Genomic DNA, 18,937 nt, shown 5'->3' with positions numbered 1-18,937 from the left:
GTATCTCATTGATTAGTACACCAGGCAAAGTATTCACTGGCATCTTGGAAGGAAGGGTGAGATGAGTCGTTGAGAGGAAGCTGGATGAAAACCAGTGTGGTTTCAGACCTCAGAGAGGCTGTCAGGATCAGATTTTCAGTATGCGCCAGGTAACTGAAAAATGCTACGTGAGGAATAGGCAGTTGTGTTTATGTTTCGTAGATCTACAGAAAGCATTGACAGGGTACCGAGGGAAAAGATGTTCACTATACTGGGGGACTATGAAATTAAAGGTAGATTATTATAATCAATCAAAGGCATTTATGTTGACAATTGGGCTTCAGTGAGAATTGATGGTAGAATGAGTTCTTGGTTCAGGGTACTTACAGGGGTTAGACAATGCTGTAATCTTTCACCTTTGCTGTTCGTAGTTTACATGGATCATCTGCTGAAAGGTATAAAATGGCAGGGAGGGATTCAGTTAGGCGGAAATGTGGTAAGCAGTTTGGCCTATGCTGACGACTTGGTCTTAATGGCAGATTGTGTCGAAAGCCTGCAGTCTAATATCTTGGAACTTGAAAATAGGTGCAATGAGTATGGTATGAAAATTAGCCTCTCGAAGACTAAATTGATGGCAGTAGGTAAGAAATTCAACAGAATTGAATGTCGGATTGGTGATATAAAGCTAGAACAGGTTGATAATTTCAAGTATTTAGGTTGTGTGTTCTCCCAGGATGGTAATATAGTAAGTGAGATTGAATCAAGGTGTGGTAAAGCTAATGCAGTGAGCTCGCAGTTGCGATCAGCAGTATTCTGTAAGAAGGAAGTCAGCTCCCAGGCGAAACTATCCTTACATAGGTCTGTTTTCAGACCAACTTTGCTTTACGGGAGTGAAAGCTGGGCGTACTCAGGATATCTTATTTATAAGTTAGAAGTAACAGACATGAAAGTAGCAAGAATGATTGCTGGTACAAACAGGTGGGAACAATGGTAGGAGGGTACTCGGAATGAGGAGATAAAGGCTAATTTAGGAATGAACTCGATGGATGAAGCTGTACGCATAAACCGGCTTCGGTGGTTGTGTCATGTGAGGCGAATGGAGAAGGATAGGTTACCTAGGAGAATAATGGATTCTGCTGTGGAGGGTAAGAGAAGTAGTGGGAGACCAAGACGACGATGGTTAGACTCGGTTTCTAACGATTTATGTATAAGAGGTATAGAACAAAATGAGGCCACAGCACTAGTTGCAAATCGAGGATTGTGGCGACATTTAGTAAATTCACAGAGGCTTGCAGACTGAACGCTGAAAGGCATAAGAGTCTATAATGATAATGTATGTATGTATGTATGTATGAATCAAGACAATAGTTGTTGCCGAAGAATCAAAATGAGTAGTGGATATACAATGAAATATTTCCTAATCTATTTTCAAATTTGATCACTTTGACAACAAAGGTAACCGCCCCAGCTTGTAGGGAGCCCACCACGTTAAGTCACGATTCACGTCGTTGTCCCGAGTATATCCGAAGTAGAGCCGTCACGTTGGCATGGCCGGTTAGGAGGGGGAAGGAGAGCACTGCTTTGTTTGGATATGTAATGGCAATGTCGTGGGGAGGGGCCAGCTGGTTTACTAAATGCTAGAAACAGCTGAGCGCAGCTTCAGTTTCTACTTGAAGAGCTTAGAGAGAGGTAGTAGTGACTATATCGCGTCTGAGCCGGTGAGGACAGTTTGCCGCTACCGTTTTATACGCGAGTGTATACTCTTCGGAAAACAACATGGAAGTTCTTCCTTGTCCAATTAACGTGGATTTCAATAATTCTCGAGGTGCGTAGTATTCACTTAATGTCCATTTTTTACATACACACATCGTCATTATAGACCGTTATGCTTTTCAGCGTTCAGTCTGCAAGTCTCTGTGAATTTACTAAATGTTGCCACAATCCTCTATTTGCAACGAATGCTGTGGCCTCATTTAGTTATATACATCTCATCTTTTAAATCGTTGGAAACTGAGTCTAACCATCGTCGTCTTGGTCTCCCTCTACTTCTCTTACCCTCCATAACTGAGACCATTATTCTCCTAGGTAACCTATCCTCCTCCATTCGCCTCAAATGACTCCACCATCGAAGCCGGTTTATGCGTACAGCTTCATCCATTGAGTTGATTCCTAACTTAACTTTTATCTCCTAGTTCCAAATACCCTCCTTTAATTGCGCCCCCCCCCCCCCCCCACGCCATGTTTGTACCAGCAATTATTCTCACTACTTTCATGTCTGTTACTTCTAACTTATGAGTAAGGTATCATGAGCCCACCCAGCTTTTGCTCCCGGAAAGCAAAGTTGGTCTGAAAACAGACTGATATAAAGATAATTTGGTCCGGGAGCTGACTTCCTTCCTACAGAACACTGTTGATCGCCACTGCGAGCTCGCTGCGTTAGCTTTACTGCACATTGATTCAATCTCACTTATTAAATTACCATCCTGGGAGAACACACAACTTAAATACTTGAAATTATCTACCTGTTACAGCTTTGTATCGCCAATCTGAGATTCACTTCTGTTGAATTTCTTCCCTACTGACATTATTTTAGTTTTTAAAGGCTAATTTTCACACTATACTCATTCCACATATTTTAAAGTTGCAAGATATTAGGCTGCAGGCTTACGGCACAATCTGCCATTAAGACCAAGTCGTCAGCATAGGCCAGACTGCTTACTATATTTTCACCTAACTGAATCCTTCCCTGCCACTTTACACCTTTCGGCAGATGATCCATGTAAACTACGAACAACAAAGGTGAAAGATTAGCTAATTTCATTTTCCTCCTCATGAGCTCCGTTGTTCGCGACACGACTAGGAAGATTTCTTCTTACGTTGAGAAGATTTTCAAAATATGTCCTCCACCTGTTCAGTGATTCCCTGGGATCTATTATGAGTTCACCTGAATGACCCAAAACATCGTTCATTTCCTTTTTCCCTCCCTTCCTAAGATTCTTTATTACTGTCCAGAAAGGTTTCCCTGCTGCTTGACCTAGCCTTTCCAGGTTACTAACGAAATCTTCCCATGACTTCTTTTTAGATTCAGCAACTATCTGTTTCGCTCTGTTTCTTTCATCTATGTTCAATTCGCTGTCTGCATCAGCCCCCTTTTTAGCCATTTCTGATAAGCCTTCTTTTTACGTTTAAAAGCTGCTTCTCTTTTTCCCATCTTTACACACAGTTGTCCCTAGGCATTCCATTGCTGTTTCTACTACAGTATCCCTGGATGCTCCCCATTCTCTTCCTATATCCTGAACCTACTTACTGTCCACTGTTCGGAACTCTCTACTAATTATATCAATGTACTTCTGCTTAATTTCCTCGTCCTGGAGATTTTCGATCCTTATTCGTTTACTGACAGATTTCACTTTCTCTATCCTAGGCCTAGAGACTCTTAGTTCAATACCGATTACATAGTGGTCTGTTTCATGGAATAATCCCAAAGAAACTCGTACATTCCTAACAGATGTCCTGAATTCAAAGTCTGTTAACATAGAGTCTATTATGGATCTGGTACCCCTAGCCCCCCACGTGTAGTGGTGAATTCCCTTATGCTTGAATAATGTATTCGTAACTGCAAAACCGATACTAGCACAAAAGTCCAGCAAACGCTTCCCATTACCATTAACTTCTATAACTTCCCCATATTTACCAATCACCCTTTCGTATCCTTCAGTTCTATTTCCAACTCTCGCATTGAAATCGCCCATTAGCATTATCCTATCCTTGCTGTTGACCCTGACTACGATGTCTCCCAATGCTTCATAAAACTTGTCAACTTCATCCTCATCTGCACCCCCACATGGTGAATATACTGAGACAGTTCTCGTCCTAATTCCTTCAACTGCCAAATCTACCCACATCATTCACTCGTTTACGTGCCTAACAGAAACTATGTTGACTGTAATAGTATTCCTGATGAACAGCAACACCCCAGACTCTGCCCTTCCCTTTTTAACACCAGTCAAGTACGCTTTATAATCTCCTATCTCTTCCTCGTTATCTCCACTTACCCGAATATCACTTACTCCTAGCATATCCATATGCATCCTCTTTGCTGACTCAGCCAGTTCTACGTTCTTTCTTCCGTGAGCCCCATTAATATTGATAGCTCCCCATCGAATTCCATTTCGTTCGGCAAGTTGTTTCCAAGGAGTCCTTCGACTGTCAAATGGGAGTGGGACTCCGTTCTTCCCATAGGTCCGAGGTTTGCTTAACATGTTCTGAGCTCAGTAAATTCGTGAAGCAGGATGCTACCCTACTTACACATAGTCAATGTGAGGATCTCTCCTCTAACGGGTTAGGGACCACCGGTGGATTGTATAGCCCTAGCCGTGTGAGCAGAAGGAAATCCATGACTCAGAATATGTCCGAGATGTCCATTCCCATTCCGTAGCAACTGTTTTCCTGACTCTCAGGACCACTTACTAGACCACTCAGCCGTTGCCCATGGTTCACGAACCAGGACTTGACTACAGTAACCCACACCATGATTTTTTCCTGAGAAAATATATTATCTTGATATTAGCCAGATTGCAAATCTAAAGAATGAGGCTGAGTTTGGAGTTTTAATTTTTTAATGTCTGTTTTCTCCATTTGCAAGAAATGTCCATTTTTATCGGATTCTATTTTTAAAGGCTTTTAATATGAACTGTACATTTTCTCGATCGGTTTCAAATCGTTTATGATGTATGTAACTTAAAAGCTTTCCAGTGTGTCTTTGTTTAATCTTATTTTATTCTTTGGTTAATCAACTTAATTTCCACAGTTTTTTACATTATTCGTTTAATGGTGGGTATTGATTTATAGGTATATGATAGTGTTATAATTTATCTTGAAATTGTTTGACAGATTCTTTTTTAGTAGCGTGTATTTTTACGGGTAAGTTATGTTATAATGCTATAATATATATTGAAATTGTGTGTTTGACAGACCGGAAAGTTTTTAAGTAAAATTTAACTAAGTTAACAATGGAAAATACGGCTGTAGGATATGAATGTTGCAGGTGGCGATGATGGCGAGGACTGCGGTGCTTGTCAGGCACTAGCCCGGCGACTGGAAAACGAGCTCCGCGCTGCCAAATCTGGCCAGCTAGCTTGCGGTCAAGTGCTCTTACCTGCCGACCTCCTACCTCGTATAGCTCGAGATGTTCTACGAATGGCTGCAAATGAGCCATGCGGATTGAGGTAATTCTTGCTTTTATTCAGTTTTCATTAACGGTCTTTCCATTTGGTGGGGATGGAAAGAGCGGGGTCGGAAGGTTTTCGAAACCCTTACAGAATTTGTTGTTTTACTACCGGTGAAGTTTAACACTCTGTGTTCAAATTTTTTGGGATTGCTATTTTGTGTGATCCTGCCACTGTCAGTAACAGTGGTATTGCAGTAGGCTAGGAACGTGAACCTGAAGGGTTATATTAAACTCCCAGCGTGGTTAGCCAGTTCGAGTCCCGGTGGTCGAAACACATTTCACCATCTTAGTGTGGTGGTATCCAAAGGGTTCAGTTCCGAACAACTCTACAAATCGTATGGAGCGGGGGTATTTGTTGGGGAATCGTCCGTCGGATGGAGACGTTAAGCCTTGACAGACTCCTTGGTGCAGGCTATGTGCCGGCACCGGGTTTTATCCTCTCCCTACATACAATCATATATCATGTCACCCGTCTCAATAACCGAAATGAGATGGACGTCAGGAAGAGCACCCGTACGTAAAAACTCGTTCCGAAGATTATTCTCTCTCCACTCTTGACCCCTTTGTGAAACGGGACAAGGGTTGGTCTTACTTGCATATCAAATGGAATGTTAAAAAGTTCACTCCATAACGGTGAGTATGCTGAACTGAATTGCCCTTAGTTCTCTGAATCTAATTAGGGCTTTGTAAATTTGTTTTTGTTATGGGGAATCATAATAACTTCAGCTTTGCCCCTATTTTTATGTGCTTGTATTTCATGCTTCATTGTGTGGGTTACTGTAGACACGTCCTAGTTCGTGAACCATGGGCAACGGCTGAGTGGCCTAGTAAGTGGTCCTGAGAGTCGGGATACCAGTTGCTATGGAATGGGAGTGGGCATCTCGGACATAATCTGAGTCTTGGCCCTCCTTGTGCTCAGGCGCTTAAAGCTATACAGTCCACCGATTGTCCCTAACCCTTTAAAGGACAGATCCTCACTTTGACTATGTGTAAGTAGGGTAACATCCTGCTTCATGAATTTACCAAGCTCAGAACATTTTAAGCAAGCCTCGGATCTATGGGAGTAACGGAGTCTCACTCCCATCTGACAGGCGAGGCACTCCTTGGAAACAACTTGGCGAACGAAATGGAATTCGATGGGGAGCTGTCAATATTGATGGGGCTTATAGAAGAAAGAAAGTAGAGCTGGCTGTGTCAGAAGAGAGGATGCATCTGGATGTACTAGCAGTAAGTGATATTCGGGTAAGGGGAGATAACGATGAAGAGATAGGAGATTATAAAGTGTACTTGACTGGTGTTAAAAAGGGAAGGGCGGAGTATGGGGTAGGACTGTTCATCAGGAATACTATTGCACGGCAACATTCTTTCTGTTAGGCACGTAAATGAGCCAATGATGTGGGTAGATTTTTCAGTTGGAGGAATTAGGACTGATTGTGTCCATGTATTCACCATGTGAGGGTGCAGATGAGCATGAAGTCGACAAGGTTTATGAAGCATTGAGTGACATCGTAGTCAGGGTCAACAGCAAGGATAGGATAGTGCTAATGGGTGATTTCAATGCGAGAGTTCGAAATAGAACTGAAGGATTGGAAAGGGTGATTGGTAAATGTGGGGAAGATATGGAAGCAAATGGGAATGGTCAGCGTTTGCTGGACTTCTGTGCTGTATGGGTTTAGCAGTTACGAATACGTTCTTCAAACATAAGGCTATTAACCGCTACACATGGGAGGCTAGGGGGTACCAGATCCATAATAGACTATCTCCTAATCACATTTGAATTCAGAAAATCTGTTAGGAATATACAGGATTTCAGGAGATTTTCCGACGAAACTGAGCACTAACTGATCTGTAGTGAAATAAGTATCTCTAGGGCTAGGATAGAGAAAGTTAAATCTGTGAATAAGGGTAGAAAATCTCCAGGACAAGGAAATTAGACAGAGGTACGTGGATATTATTAGTGAGAAGTTTCGAACAATGGACAGTAAGCAGACTCAGGACATAGAAAGGGAATGGGTGACATACAGGGATGCTACAGTAGAAACAGGAAGGGAATGCCTAGGAACGACTGTGTGCATAGATCGGGAAAGGAGATTATTTTGGTGAAATGATGAAGTGAGAGCAGTTTGTAAACGTAAAAGGAAGGTTTATCAGAAGGGCCGATGAAGGCAGGGAATTGCATGTAGATGAAAAAAACCAATTAGTAGTTGAGTCCGAAAAGAAATCATGCGAAAATTTTGCTAATAACCTGGAAAGGCTAGGTCAAGCAGCAGGCAAACCTTTCTGGACAGTAATAAAAATCTTACGAAGGGGTGGAAAAAGGGAATGAACAGTGTTTTGGGTAATTCAGGTAAACTCATAATAGATCCCAGGGAGTCATTGGACAGGTGGAGGGAATATTTGGAAAATTTTCTCAACGTAAAAGGAAATATTCCCGGTGGCGTCACGAACAACCAAGCTGATGGGGAGGAAGAAAATATTAGTGAAATTACGCTTGAGGAAGTGGAAAGGATGGTAAATAAACTCCATTGTCATAAAGCAGCAGGAATAGATGAAATTAGACACGAAATCGTGACGTATAGTGGGAATGCAGGGATGAAATGGCTTCATAGAGTAGTAAGATTAGCATGGAGTGTTGGTAAGGTACCTTCAGATTGGGCAAAAGCAGTAACTGCATCCATCTATAAGCAAGCGAACAAGAATGATTGCAACAACTATCGAGCTATCCCATTGATTATTATACCAGGCAAATTATTCACTGGCATCTTGGAAGGGAGTGTGCGATCAGTGGTTGAGAGGAAGTTGGAAGAACACCAGTGTGGTTTCAGACCACAGAGAGGCTGTCAGGATCAGATTTTCAGTATGCGTCAGGTAATTGAAAAGTGCTACGAGAGGAATAGACAGTTGTGTTTATGTTTCGTAGAGAAAGCATATGACAGGGTACCAAGGCAAAAGATGTTCGCCATGCTGGGGGACTATGGAATTAAGTGTAGGTTATTAAAATCCACCAAAGGCATTTATGTTGACAATTGGGCTGCAGTGAGAATTGATGGTAGAATGCGTTCTTGATTCAGGGTACATACATGGGTTAGACAACGCTGTAATCTTTCACCTTTGTTGTTCGTAGTTTATATGGATCATCTGCTGAAAGGTATAAAGTGGCAGGGAGGGATTCAGTTAGGTGGAAATGTAGTAAGCAGTCTGGCCTATAATGACGACATGGTCTTAAAGGCAGATTGTGCCAAAAACCTGCAGTCTAATATCTTGGAACTTGAAAATAGGTCCATTGAGTGTGGTATGAAAGTTAGCCTCTCGAAGACTAATCTGATGTCAATAGGTGTGAAATTCAACCAATTGAATATCAGATTGGTGATACAAAGCTGGAATAGGTACATAATGTTAAGTATTTAGGTTGTGTGTTCTCCCAGGATGGTAATATAGTATGTGAGATTGAATCAAGTTGTAGTAATGCTAATGCAGTGAGCTCGCATTTGCGATCAACAGTGTTTTGTGAGAAGGAAATCAGCTCCCGGGCGAAACTATCTTTACATCGGTCTGTTTTCAGACCAACTTTGCTTTACGGGAGTGAAAGCTGTGTGGACTCATAAGGTAGAAGTAACAGACATGAAAGTAGTGAGAATAATTGCTGGCACAAACAGGGGGGGGTCAATGGCAGGAGGATATTCGGAACGAGGAGATAAAAGCTAAGTTAGGAATCAACTCAATGGATGAAGCTGTACGCATAAACCGGCTTCGGTGGTGGGGTCATGTGAGGCGAATGGAAGGGGACAGATTACTTAGAACAATAATAGACTCTGTTATGGAGGGTAAGAGGAGTAGAAGTAGAGGAAGACCAAGACGGCGATGGTTAGACTCAGTTTCTAACGATTTAAAGAGTTGTAGAACTAAATGAGGCAACAGCACTAGTTGCAAATAGGAGATTTTGGCGACGTTTGGCAAATTAGCAGAGGCTTGCAGACTGAACCCTGAAAAGTATGTATGTATGTATGTATGTATGTATGTATGTATGTATGTATGTATGTATGTATGTATGTATGTATGTATGTACTTATTGTTACCGTTCATCAACATGCCATAGGCATGTTAGGAGGTTTAGTCAATCATATATGCCGTTTTCGACATGTAATGTCGTAATTAGCAGTCTACATGCCGAACCGCGATGTGATTTGCGATAGGCCAGCCCGAAGGGAGCAGTTTCCTGCTCTGTATCGAGAAAAGGATAGCGCATTACTGCTGAACCTTGAAATCGCGCTCTCTTTTCGTGCGAGCGAGCGAGGAGGAGAGATGACGCTACGCGTGGAAATGTAGGTTGTCGGAGAGTGGACTGAATTAAGGTGTGTTAACCCCCAAGAAATGAATATCCTTTAACAATTCAACACGGCATTCATTGGTGCCACTTCACCATAATTAACTATGAAGAGGAAGAAGAACACCTTCATCTGAGATAATCCCTGGAAATTAATGAGTCAGGTCTCATTCGAACCGATGTATTTAATGCTAATTATTGATGCATATAAATGCAATACTTTAATAGTGGATCGGTAATGACGCCTGTCATATATTGGTACGCAGAAAAAAAGATGACTGCCGAAATCTGACAACATGAGGAAGATGTTGAGAGGTCTTGCGAGATGAACCATGACGCGTGAATTTCTAAAAGGATGCTTTTGAGATTGTGAATGAGCCGCTGATCATATTGGTTTTAAATGAGATCAGTAGAAAATAGGGGTCACGAGCTATAATTTGATTGCTTTCACGTCGCTGTAAGATTCCGTTTACCGAAGCTCATTTTCGACCAGGGGGTGGTCTACCTCCTCCCAGACCACTCAGCGCAGATATTATAAATAAGACCTGGACTTAGATGCAGTATCCCATTGTAATTTGTGTAGCCGCAGTACTCACACGTTAGTAGTGAACAATGGATATCAGTGTATGAAGTCGTGTGTCGAGGAAGAAAAATACATCAGTGCGATGTAAAATATCGTGAAATAAGCCGTGTGGTACAAGATAATGTACAGTGGTCATGAATAGAAGTCTTATCTCAACATTTAATCTTTTAAATATCAATGACAGTCAGTTGCGGCTCATGATTCAATCATTAATGAAGGGGCAAATGCATCAGATTGTTTAGAAGTAGTGAGAGAGCTAATTACGTTCAGTAATTAATAGTGACCGATCTAAAGTATTTTAAGAGTTAGTGATGTTCAGTAAAATTAAAGAACTATTCCTGTCAAAATTACCGTTTGCATACACCATGGACACTCGTGGTGGTAATTAGTTAGACTGTCAGATTAATGGGGAAAAGAATAGTGATTTATACAAACTTGCCACTATTTGCATTAATCTATTTAAATTTATTAGTAGATCTAATCACCAGTAGATTCTTTGAAAAGCACATAAACAGTGTTTATTAACTGATTTTCCCATTTTGCCTGTATGATCGTGAGTGATCATCGAACCCCGAGAACTGGAGCCTAGGGGAATCGCGCCTAAGTGCCTGCAGTCATTTCTACAGGGAATGCCTAGAGACTCCATTAAGAAGACCAGAGTTCGAGACATGGATCGTGTTAGCATGAAGAGGAACCAAGGACTATCAAAGAGAGGAGCAGTCTTCATGATGGTGTAAAATCTCAAGTGTACCTCGAGATGACAGCAAACCATACCCAGCATTCGATGAGTACATTTAATTTGAATATATTGAACCACGAGATTTGCATGCCAGTAGTAATTTTTTATTTTGTATATATTAAAGTGTTATAATTAATAATATTAAATGTAGGGAACACTATACGCGTGAGACTAGGAAAAGATTATTTATTATTTTAATTAGGGTTTCTTGATGATTCAAGAATAATCATTGATATTTATTGGGCTTATTTGCATGAATTAGTAAATGGATCCAATAAATTCTTAGTGCATATGAAGCACATATTTTGAGAAGAATAGTTGTTCAAACCGAGGTAATATGTGAATTATGTAGATACGCGTGTGAAATTGAATTAGTTAAATTACCTGTGAGAATGGAGTCTTCTCTGTAAATTAATAGAACGGATTTGAGATGCAGTGGTATGATGTGGGAAGATGAAGCTTGTGAGATGTTTGAGATGTTGGAACAATAAAGGATTATAATAATTATGGTTGTCATGATATATTGAATTAGGCTGAACGTATAGCCAGATAATAAATAATAAGAATTAATGGCTCTCAAATGAATGCGTACTTGAGAACAAGCCAATATGACAGAGAGAAAAGAAAGAAAGAAACAAACAAACAAACAAACAAACAAACAAACAAACAAAGAATATAATGTGTTTTGTAGCCGCAGAGCTGGGCACACAGCTATTGTCATAGAATGACGGATTTACGATGTAAGGATTTGCACGGTCTGAAGGAGATTGTGTTGTTTCCAACAAGTCTTAACGTCTACCAGCAAGCCTTCTTTGATTTGCCAGTGCAGTATCGATTCCATGCTAATGATACGTTATGAGTAACGTGGAACATTTTATGATTTTGCGAAGAATGGATTCCTCCCCATTTTTATGCATCAAATTAGCTCGTGATAGGAGTTTCAGATTTTTTTACCTCGGAAGCTGAAGTACTTAGGTTCGACTCATGTTGGAACCATGGATTTAACCTGATACTATGGCTTGATTAAGCCATATCTTCAAGATATATTGTGTGCTGCATGTTTGATATTTTTCTATGTAATGTGTTTACGTGTTTCATTATTCCCAAAGTGTTTTATGGTGATGGGTTCGATACCAGCGTTGGTTGTTTTTACTTTGAATATAATTTGTTAGGTAAACCCAGGATACGCGTATGTGTTCAGTGTAATATGTAATTGTCGTGGTCAAATTGATATACGGCGATGCAATCTCGTGTGTAAAAGACAATGTACTAGTGGAATGCATACATTCCACAACCATGATAGTTAATAAACGATATGATTCAACAAGGTGGTGCCATTTTTGATCAGCCTATTAAAGTAATAGATGCCATTTAGTATCACTGTTTTAGATAAATAAATCCACGTATCAGTGCGTATTAATCAAATGATTTAAGGTATGCCAAGCAACAACTACAACTGTGAATAAATTAAAAGGACGTTAAGGCATACTATGTATAATTATTGCTTCAGTCTTGATTATTTCTTTGTTTATGTGTTGTAATATGGCATCATCTCGTGTACTTACCGAATGATTTTATCAGTATAATAAAATATTTAGCAAATATTCTCAACAACGATTCTTCTCATTTAATAATAATAGTGTATTCTTCTCACATTATAGAGAACCCTACTTTCGTTATATTTTACGTAGTGCGTATTTTTTCTTACGAACAATCCATTGCCAATATGCTTCTGAGCTCTAGCCGTTGATGCAATGAAAGTAGGGAGGACGAGACTTCGAGCCCGGGAAATGACTTGCGAATGTTCTCATCCAACAATTCCATTTATAAATCTGGTTGTGAAACCGAATTATGTAATAGTTGCCCTGATATGCCCGGGATGCATATAGTATGTATGTATGTATGTATGTTGTATTTCATAAATTAAGCAAAAAATCTCATTAAATATGCGTTTGTTTGTTTCAGGGGCTGTACACTATACATAAACTTTGAAAATGGCCAGACGTGCAGGAGGATAGGGACAATCAAGTGTGATCCTAGCACTCTATCGACTTTTGAATTGTACCTAACCCTAAAGCAAGACAGCAGTTCCTGGCATTCACTGCTGCCACAGTTCCTTAAGTAAGTATTTCTTTTACCGCAGATACATAAGTTTTTGTCACAATTATTTTAATGCATTTGCTGATTCTTGAAATGGCCATATTTTCATTACTGCCCTATTTGTTTTCAGAAACCTGACGCGGGGTGGAACCATCATGATGAGCCAGGGGTTTGTGTTACAGAAGAAGAAACTGTACAGATCGTACCTAGAATAAGCAGAGCGATTCGGAAGCCAGAGAGCCAAGACTGACTCCGAAATTGATGGGAGCTGCCAAACCCCAGGACATTCTGGGAGGACCCACCAGAGATTGTACGGCTACCAACTCTCTACAAGCGAGTTAGGGGCGAAGGACTGAACTAGGATATACAAAAACTTCATTGTTAGAAAAAAATTAAATGTGAAAGCTCTAAAATACTTCTAAAAATAATGGAAAAGCAGTTTTTAAAATCTTTAATTAAGGAAAAATCGAAGCTTCTTGGGAATATGATGATCAGTTGGTTAATCGAAGCTTTTCACGTGATAGTGTAAACCTATAGATAGTTGGAAAAACATGACTTTAAGACTGGGGGGGGGGGGGAGATTTGAAATTAATTGTACTTAATTGGTGTTAAGACACTTCTTATAGTACATTACAGAATCGTATATTGAGGTGCGAAGCATGTAAACGAATGGACTGAGCCACTTTCATAACGGTTCGAGTAATATCAGTTTTGTGATCATAGTGTTGGCAGTTTTATGAAAAGTGTGTTAATTTGTATGTAGTGCAAGATGTTTAATTCATTTTAAAATGTTCACAAAATGAAAATGTTTCCATTACAGAATGGTCCTTATATTCTTATATTTTGATCATCAATTTGTCTTCCTTTAAAACTTGCGTCTTAACTATTTTTTCTTAAATCAGGAATTTATTTTGTTATGTAAATCTGAAATCTCAAGACTAGTGTGTATGTGCTTAAACAAAGTCTGGCTAAAGAGAAATGCTGTCAACAGTACCTTTTGTTACTGGGTTTTGTTTGAGAAAGGCAGGTTAATTTGTTCTTTCTCTCCCAACACCAAAGATTAGAATATTTTAGATGTTATGATCTCAAATTATGTTGAAGTAAGAAAGGCATTTTAAAATATGCTGCTCTTGTTCACCCTAAAAATCTGCACATTATTTTTTACTTTGTTTGAAACAAGGAAAGCTACTAAACTGACTTCTTCACTAAATATCTTCCAACTAGTCTTTGGATTCTTTTAAACTATGTATCGTCGTGCAGACTACTGAAATTCTTCAACATAATGTAAGCTACGTGAAGTTCAAAGTAAATTTTAAGAGAAGTCAGATCATCATGGTTTGAATCTTGTAACGTGTGTTAGTCAGTTAAGAGAAAAGAAGAAATGATACTCTATGAATATACGGTATATTTAAGTTTGTAAAATGTTTTTGTATATTATAATAAAGCAATGTGATATATACCCCATGGAGTTTTTTAAGCTGTAAGTTGTGAGATTATTTTGTGATGTATGAAATATTACCTCTGGAATAGATATAGACTTAAAAGGAGAAATTGGCCAATATAGTGCTTAATTATTCTGTAAGTCACAATTATACAGCACCGCCCTGGAATTAAAAATATTTCTAGTATTCACTTCAACTAATACTGTGGGCCTTCATTTTCATATTTTATTGCATTGCTCATATTCAGTCACTTCAACAATATCATTCTCTGAAACAGTATTGTGAATTATTTGTAACTTTTAAAATAATATTCTCATCTGTTTTATAATCATGAAATTGTCAGTATGTGTAGTCTTTCATGTACAGAAGAATTAATTATCCTGAAACGCAAATTATAGATACTTTATAAAGAGTGAAGAAAAATCAAAACAACATACAGTTATATCAATCGTATGTGGTGGTTTTGCATTTACAGTTGAAGCCCGTCCTATTTCCTTCATACTCCTATCAAGAGGAGTGGGGGAAGTTTTATTATTGGGCTTAATAGAATATTCACAGTCAAGAATGTCCAAAGACTTCGTAAATCTTAATGCAAGGAGGGTGCAGGGGAAAATGTTTAATGGAATATTTGTCATTCTTTAAGTAATCATTGTAACAGTTTAACTGGCCCATGATGAAACCCTTACCCCAATCTGCAAATTGTACGAGTACAAACATAGACTAGCTGATATGATTTTGATAAATGTTTTAGATCCTTTCCTTATCTCCTAATTATAATTTGACAAATGAAACAAGGATAGATGATTACAGGTAGGAACTCGTAGCTATTTCCGATCTTGTGACAATTTGTACTGTTAAGTGACAGAGGGATATTTATCGCACATTTAATTCATCATTGTAACAAAGATTTGATTGGCCTATATGCTCCCTCTAGCTGCTCTCCTAAAAAGTGTACTTGCATCGACTAGTCAATATCACTTCAGATCCTTTTCTCAGTCTCCTGATTATGTGTTATGGTAGATAGCCACTGTTCAACAAGTGCTTTAAGTTAGGAACCTGGAGCTTAGAATTTATCTACTGTTGAGTGATGACAGGAAAAAAGAATACGTATGAGGTTATCCACTTTTCAATACACAAGTGAAATAACAGAGATTTTTAGAGCATTTTACAAAATCTGTTTGATATTTACTTGTGTATTCATACTTATTCTCCTGAATATATGTAAATATGGATAAAACATAAAGTTCTTGACTTAAGATGCCAGGAAATGCCTGCAAATACCATGTGAAATATTAAAGCTTCGACCTTCGGCCGGTGAGGTTGAATATTGTCCAGGAATTCTCGCTCTTCATAATATGTCCCGTGGGTGAGTATTTCTACCAAAATATCACGTAGCGGTTTTTACAGGTAGAACAATGTTATTTTGATTGGCCTAAAATTCTTGATATAATTGTACTATGATAAAGGGAGGAAAGACATCTATTTTCTGTACCTCTGAATGTGCTGTTAGAATATAGACAGCGAAGAGTGTACAAAGACTCAGTAAATTTTAATGTAAGGAAACAGAAGGGAAAAATCGTCATACCTTCAAGTACTCTGTAATAGTTGAAGACTGTAACGATCGGATGAATATAAATCAGAGCTGATATTAGGCCAATTAAAAGTAAATTATCTACATTACCTTTTGTTGGGACTGGAATGGTTTGCACTCAGGTGAGGAGCAACTTGGCTTAAAATTCCACTCCCACAATCTTAAAGATGGATTTAATTTCCTCGCTTCAACTCTTGGAGAACACCGTAATGGCACTGCTCCCACAATAACAAATCTTGATGTCATTGGTTTATCAGACTTGAAATGCTCGGGTACATGAGGCTGTTGATCCCATCGTACTAAGCACAACCTCAATTGTTACTTAAGGAGCCATTGGCCCCATGCAATCAAGTGGTAAATTTATTTAAGACAGGTGGCCCAGGATTAGAAATATTGTACTGTCACATAATTTTGGTAGTCCCAGGTAGTGTGTGTGAATCTACTGCTAAACTGAGGTTTGCGCCTTGCATTTACTCGGCACTCGGAAATAAACTAGGGAGCGTCTCATCTGATCAAGAAAGTCTTAAACAAATCGAATAAGGATGTCGCCACACTGGCCCAAGTGACATTATAGATATCTTTAATTTCATCAGCACCAAGCTCGATATAGCTGCTGTCGCTTAAGAGCGCCCAGTACCCAGCATTCGGGTTCGAACCCTGCTCTCAGGAGCCCTGAAAACAGTTTTCACTGGTTTCCCATTTTCACACCAGGCAAATGCTGGGGGCTGTATCTTAGTATCCTTCCCACTCCTAGGCTTTTCCTGTACCATCGTCGCCATAAGACCCATCCTTGTCGTTGCGATGTAAAGCAATTTGTAAAAGACAAAATCATCAGCCACTTACGTGTATAACCTGCTTGTTCTAGGCGGCAGTTTTGGTTTGCGTAATAGATAAAGCCATATCAGTATCAAGCAGTACTGATTTGCATTTAGGGCAGTTGCCAAGGTGGCAGATTCCCTATTTGTTTTCCCAGCCCTTTCTTAAATCATTGCAAGAAATCGGGAATTTATTGAACATCTCCCTTGGTAAGTTATTCCAATCCCTGACTCCCCTACCTATAAACGAATATTTGCCCCATATTGTGATCGTTCTTACTTTTATAAACACCACTCAAAGTTATTCGTCTACTAACGTCATTGCACGCCATTTCTCCACTGAAAGCTCGGAACATACCACTTTGTCGAGCAGCTCGTCTCCTATCTCCCGAGTCTTCCCAGGCCAAACTTTGCCATGTAGTTGTAAGCTTCCATTTGGGAGATGGTGTGTCGACATTCACCTGTGGGTAGACGTGGTAGAATAACACCCCAGGTAAAACCTGCCTATCATAAGGCGCGACTAGAAGGGGCTGTTAACTTGGGAGTGTGGCTTGGCGACCACGGTGCCCTTAGCTGATTTTTGACATTCCTACTCACTTTCATCTATCCTATCCGACCTCACTTTGTCACCTCGTGTTCCCGGTATTATGTATGGAGGCCTAGGGGGTTTTTCATTTTAACACCATTCTTGGCCCTTGCCTTCCTTTGGCCAATACCTTCATTTTTCGAAGTGTCGGATCCCTTCCAATTTTTCTCTCTGATTAGTGTTAATAGAGGATGGTCTAGTAGTACTTCCCCTAAAATAGTAATCAGCTGGTGAGTCGACAGCCACACATAACTTAATATTTGTCTGGATGTAAATGTAACCCCACCCATCCGGAATTTTACCGAACATCGTGTGCTCCTCAAATAGGCTTCTTCTTCTTCTCCTTCTTGGTTTGAATGGGCCGCCTTTGGACCACGCTTGTTCAACTGTTGTGCTATGATCTTTGCTCAGTATTGTCAAATTTTTTGCCGGTGTAACTCCTTTCTTTCATCTGTCCTTTGTTCCGAGGCTTTTCCTCAAATCTATGGACTTCTTTCAAGCTATGTCGCACAGACCGTCTATTTTGAAGATGGCGTATCTTCTTTATTACGAAGGTTTCCCATAACAATACGTAATATGGATATGGATATGCGATGTGCCCAAAGAAATTAGTTATGGTAGCTTTGCCTAGTGCAGGGATGTTGATGGCGTTAGGTACGTACAAATTCAAATCAATGCTTATCAACGCTATAATTTTATGGTTATGGTTCCAATGAAAATGGTGCTAACAAGAGAGAGGTGAAATCAGGAGGTACCTGTAAAATAATAAATAAAATATACATGTAAAAACTAATCTTTGTGGTCCGCCTACGTTATGCAAGACTTGGGCCTATTATACCGTATGTTATATGATTCTGTATAGAAATATGTTTGGTTACGTCTCAAACCTCACGGACTAAAATTAGTAGAAAATAGGATCAGAACTCACGACTACAAACTACTATTTAAATTAACATTTTAATGAGTCTAGACTCTGCACAGCAGGTGGCTGAGGTGCGCAGTGACTCATTCTGCCCTTCAGCCGATGTTTGTCCACCCACTTTTAGAATGGGATATGCCATGTATTGTTACCCTACCACAGACCAAATTCTCCGAGTATAACACTGTTATGATCTTATTCTGCTTGGTGTCACCGAGCAGTGCACAATACACCAGGACAGCTGGGCAAAAACCAAAGAAAAGCAGCACGGTTTATTCCTGGTGATTTCCAACAAAGGAGTAGTGTTAGTGAAATGTTACAAGCTTTGAGCTGGGAAGGCTTAGAAGTAAGGAGACGAGCTGCTTGACTATGTGGTATGTTTGGAACTATCAGTGGAGAGATGGCGTGGAATGACATTGTAAGTAGATGAATAACCTTGAGTGGAGCTTTCAAAAGTATGAAGATAAAGTCGGAATTCAAGAGGACATTTATAGAACGAGGGGTTAGGGATTGGAATAAATTATCAAGGGAAATGTTCAATAAGTTTCCAAGTTCGTTGAAGATATAGTCTATTTAAGAAATATTAAGTAAACAATTATATACAAATGTAAATACGAGGTAAACAACAT

The 18,937-nt window shown here is 39.5% G+C and overlaps 1 protein-coding gene across 1 annotated transcript; it reads left to right on the top strand.

The window, feature by feature from the left end:
* The first annotated feature begins 1,755 nt into the window (after window positions 1–1,755).
* On the top strand, window positions 1,756–13,170 carry LOC136864945 (protein charybde-like). The gene is made up of 4 exons (XM_067142354.2): window positions 1,756–1,804; window positions 5,027–5,207; window positions 12,821–12,976; window positions 13,086–13,170. The coding sequence occupies exons 1-4, from the start codon at window positions 1,756–1,758 to the stop codon at window positions 13,168–13,170; spliced, it is 471 nt and encodes a 156-aa protein (XP_066998455.1).
* The last annotated feature ends 5,767 nt before the right edge of the window (window positions 13,171–18,937 follow it).

The sequence above is a fragment of the Anabrus simplex genome, chromosome 2 (assembly GCF_040414725.1).
Source record: "Anabrus simplex isolate iqAnaSimp1 chromosome 2, ASM4041472v1, whole genome shotgun sequence".
NCBI classification, from domain to species: Eukaryota; Metazoa; Arthropoda; class Insecta; order Orthoptera; family Tettigoniidae; genus Anabrus; species Anabrus simplex.
Note: the sequence above shows the minus strand (reverse complement) of the source record. Positions and strands in the feature narration are given on the sequence as shown.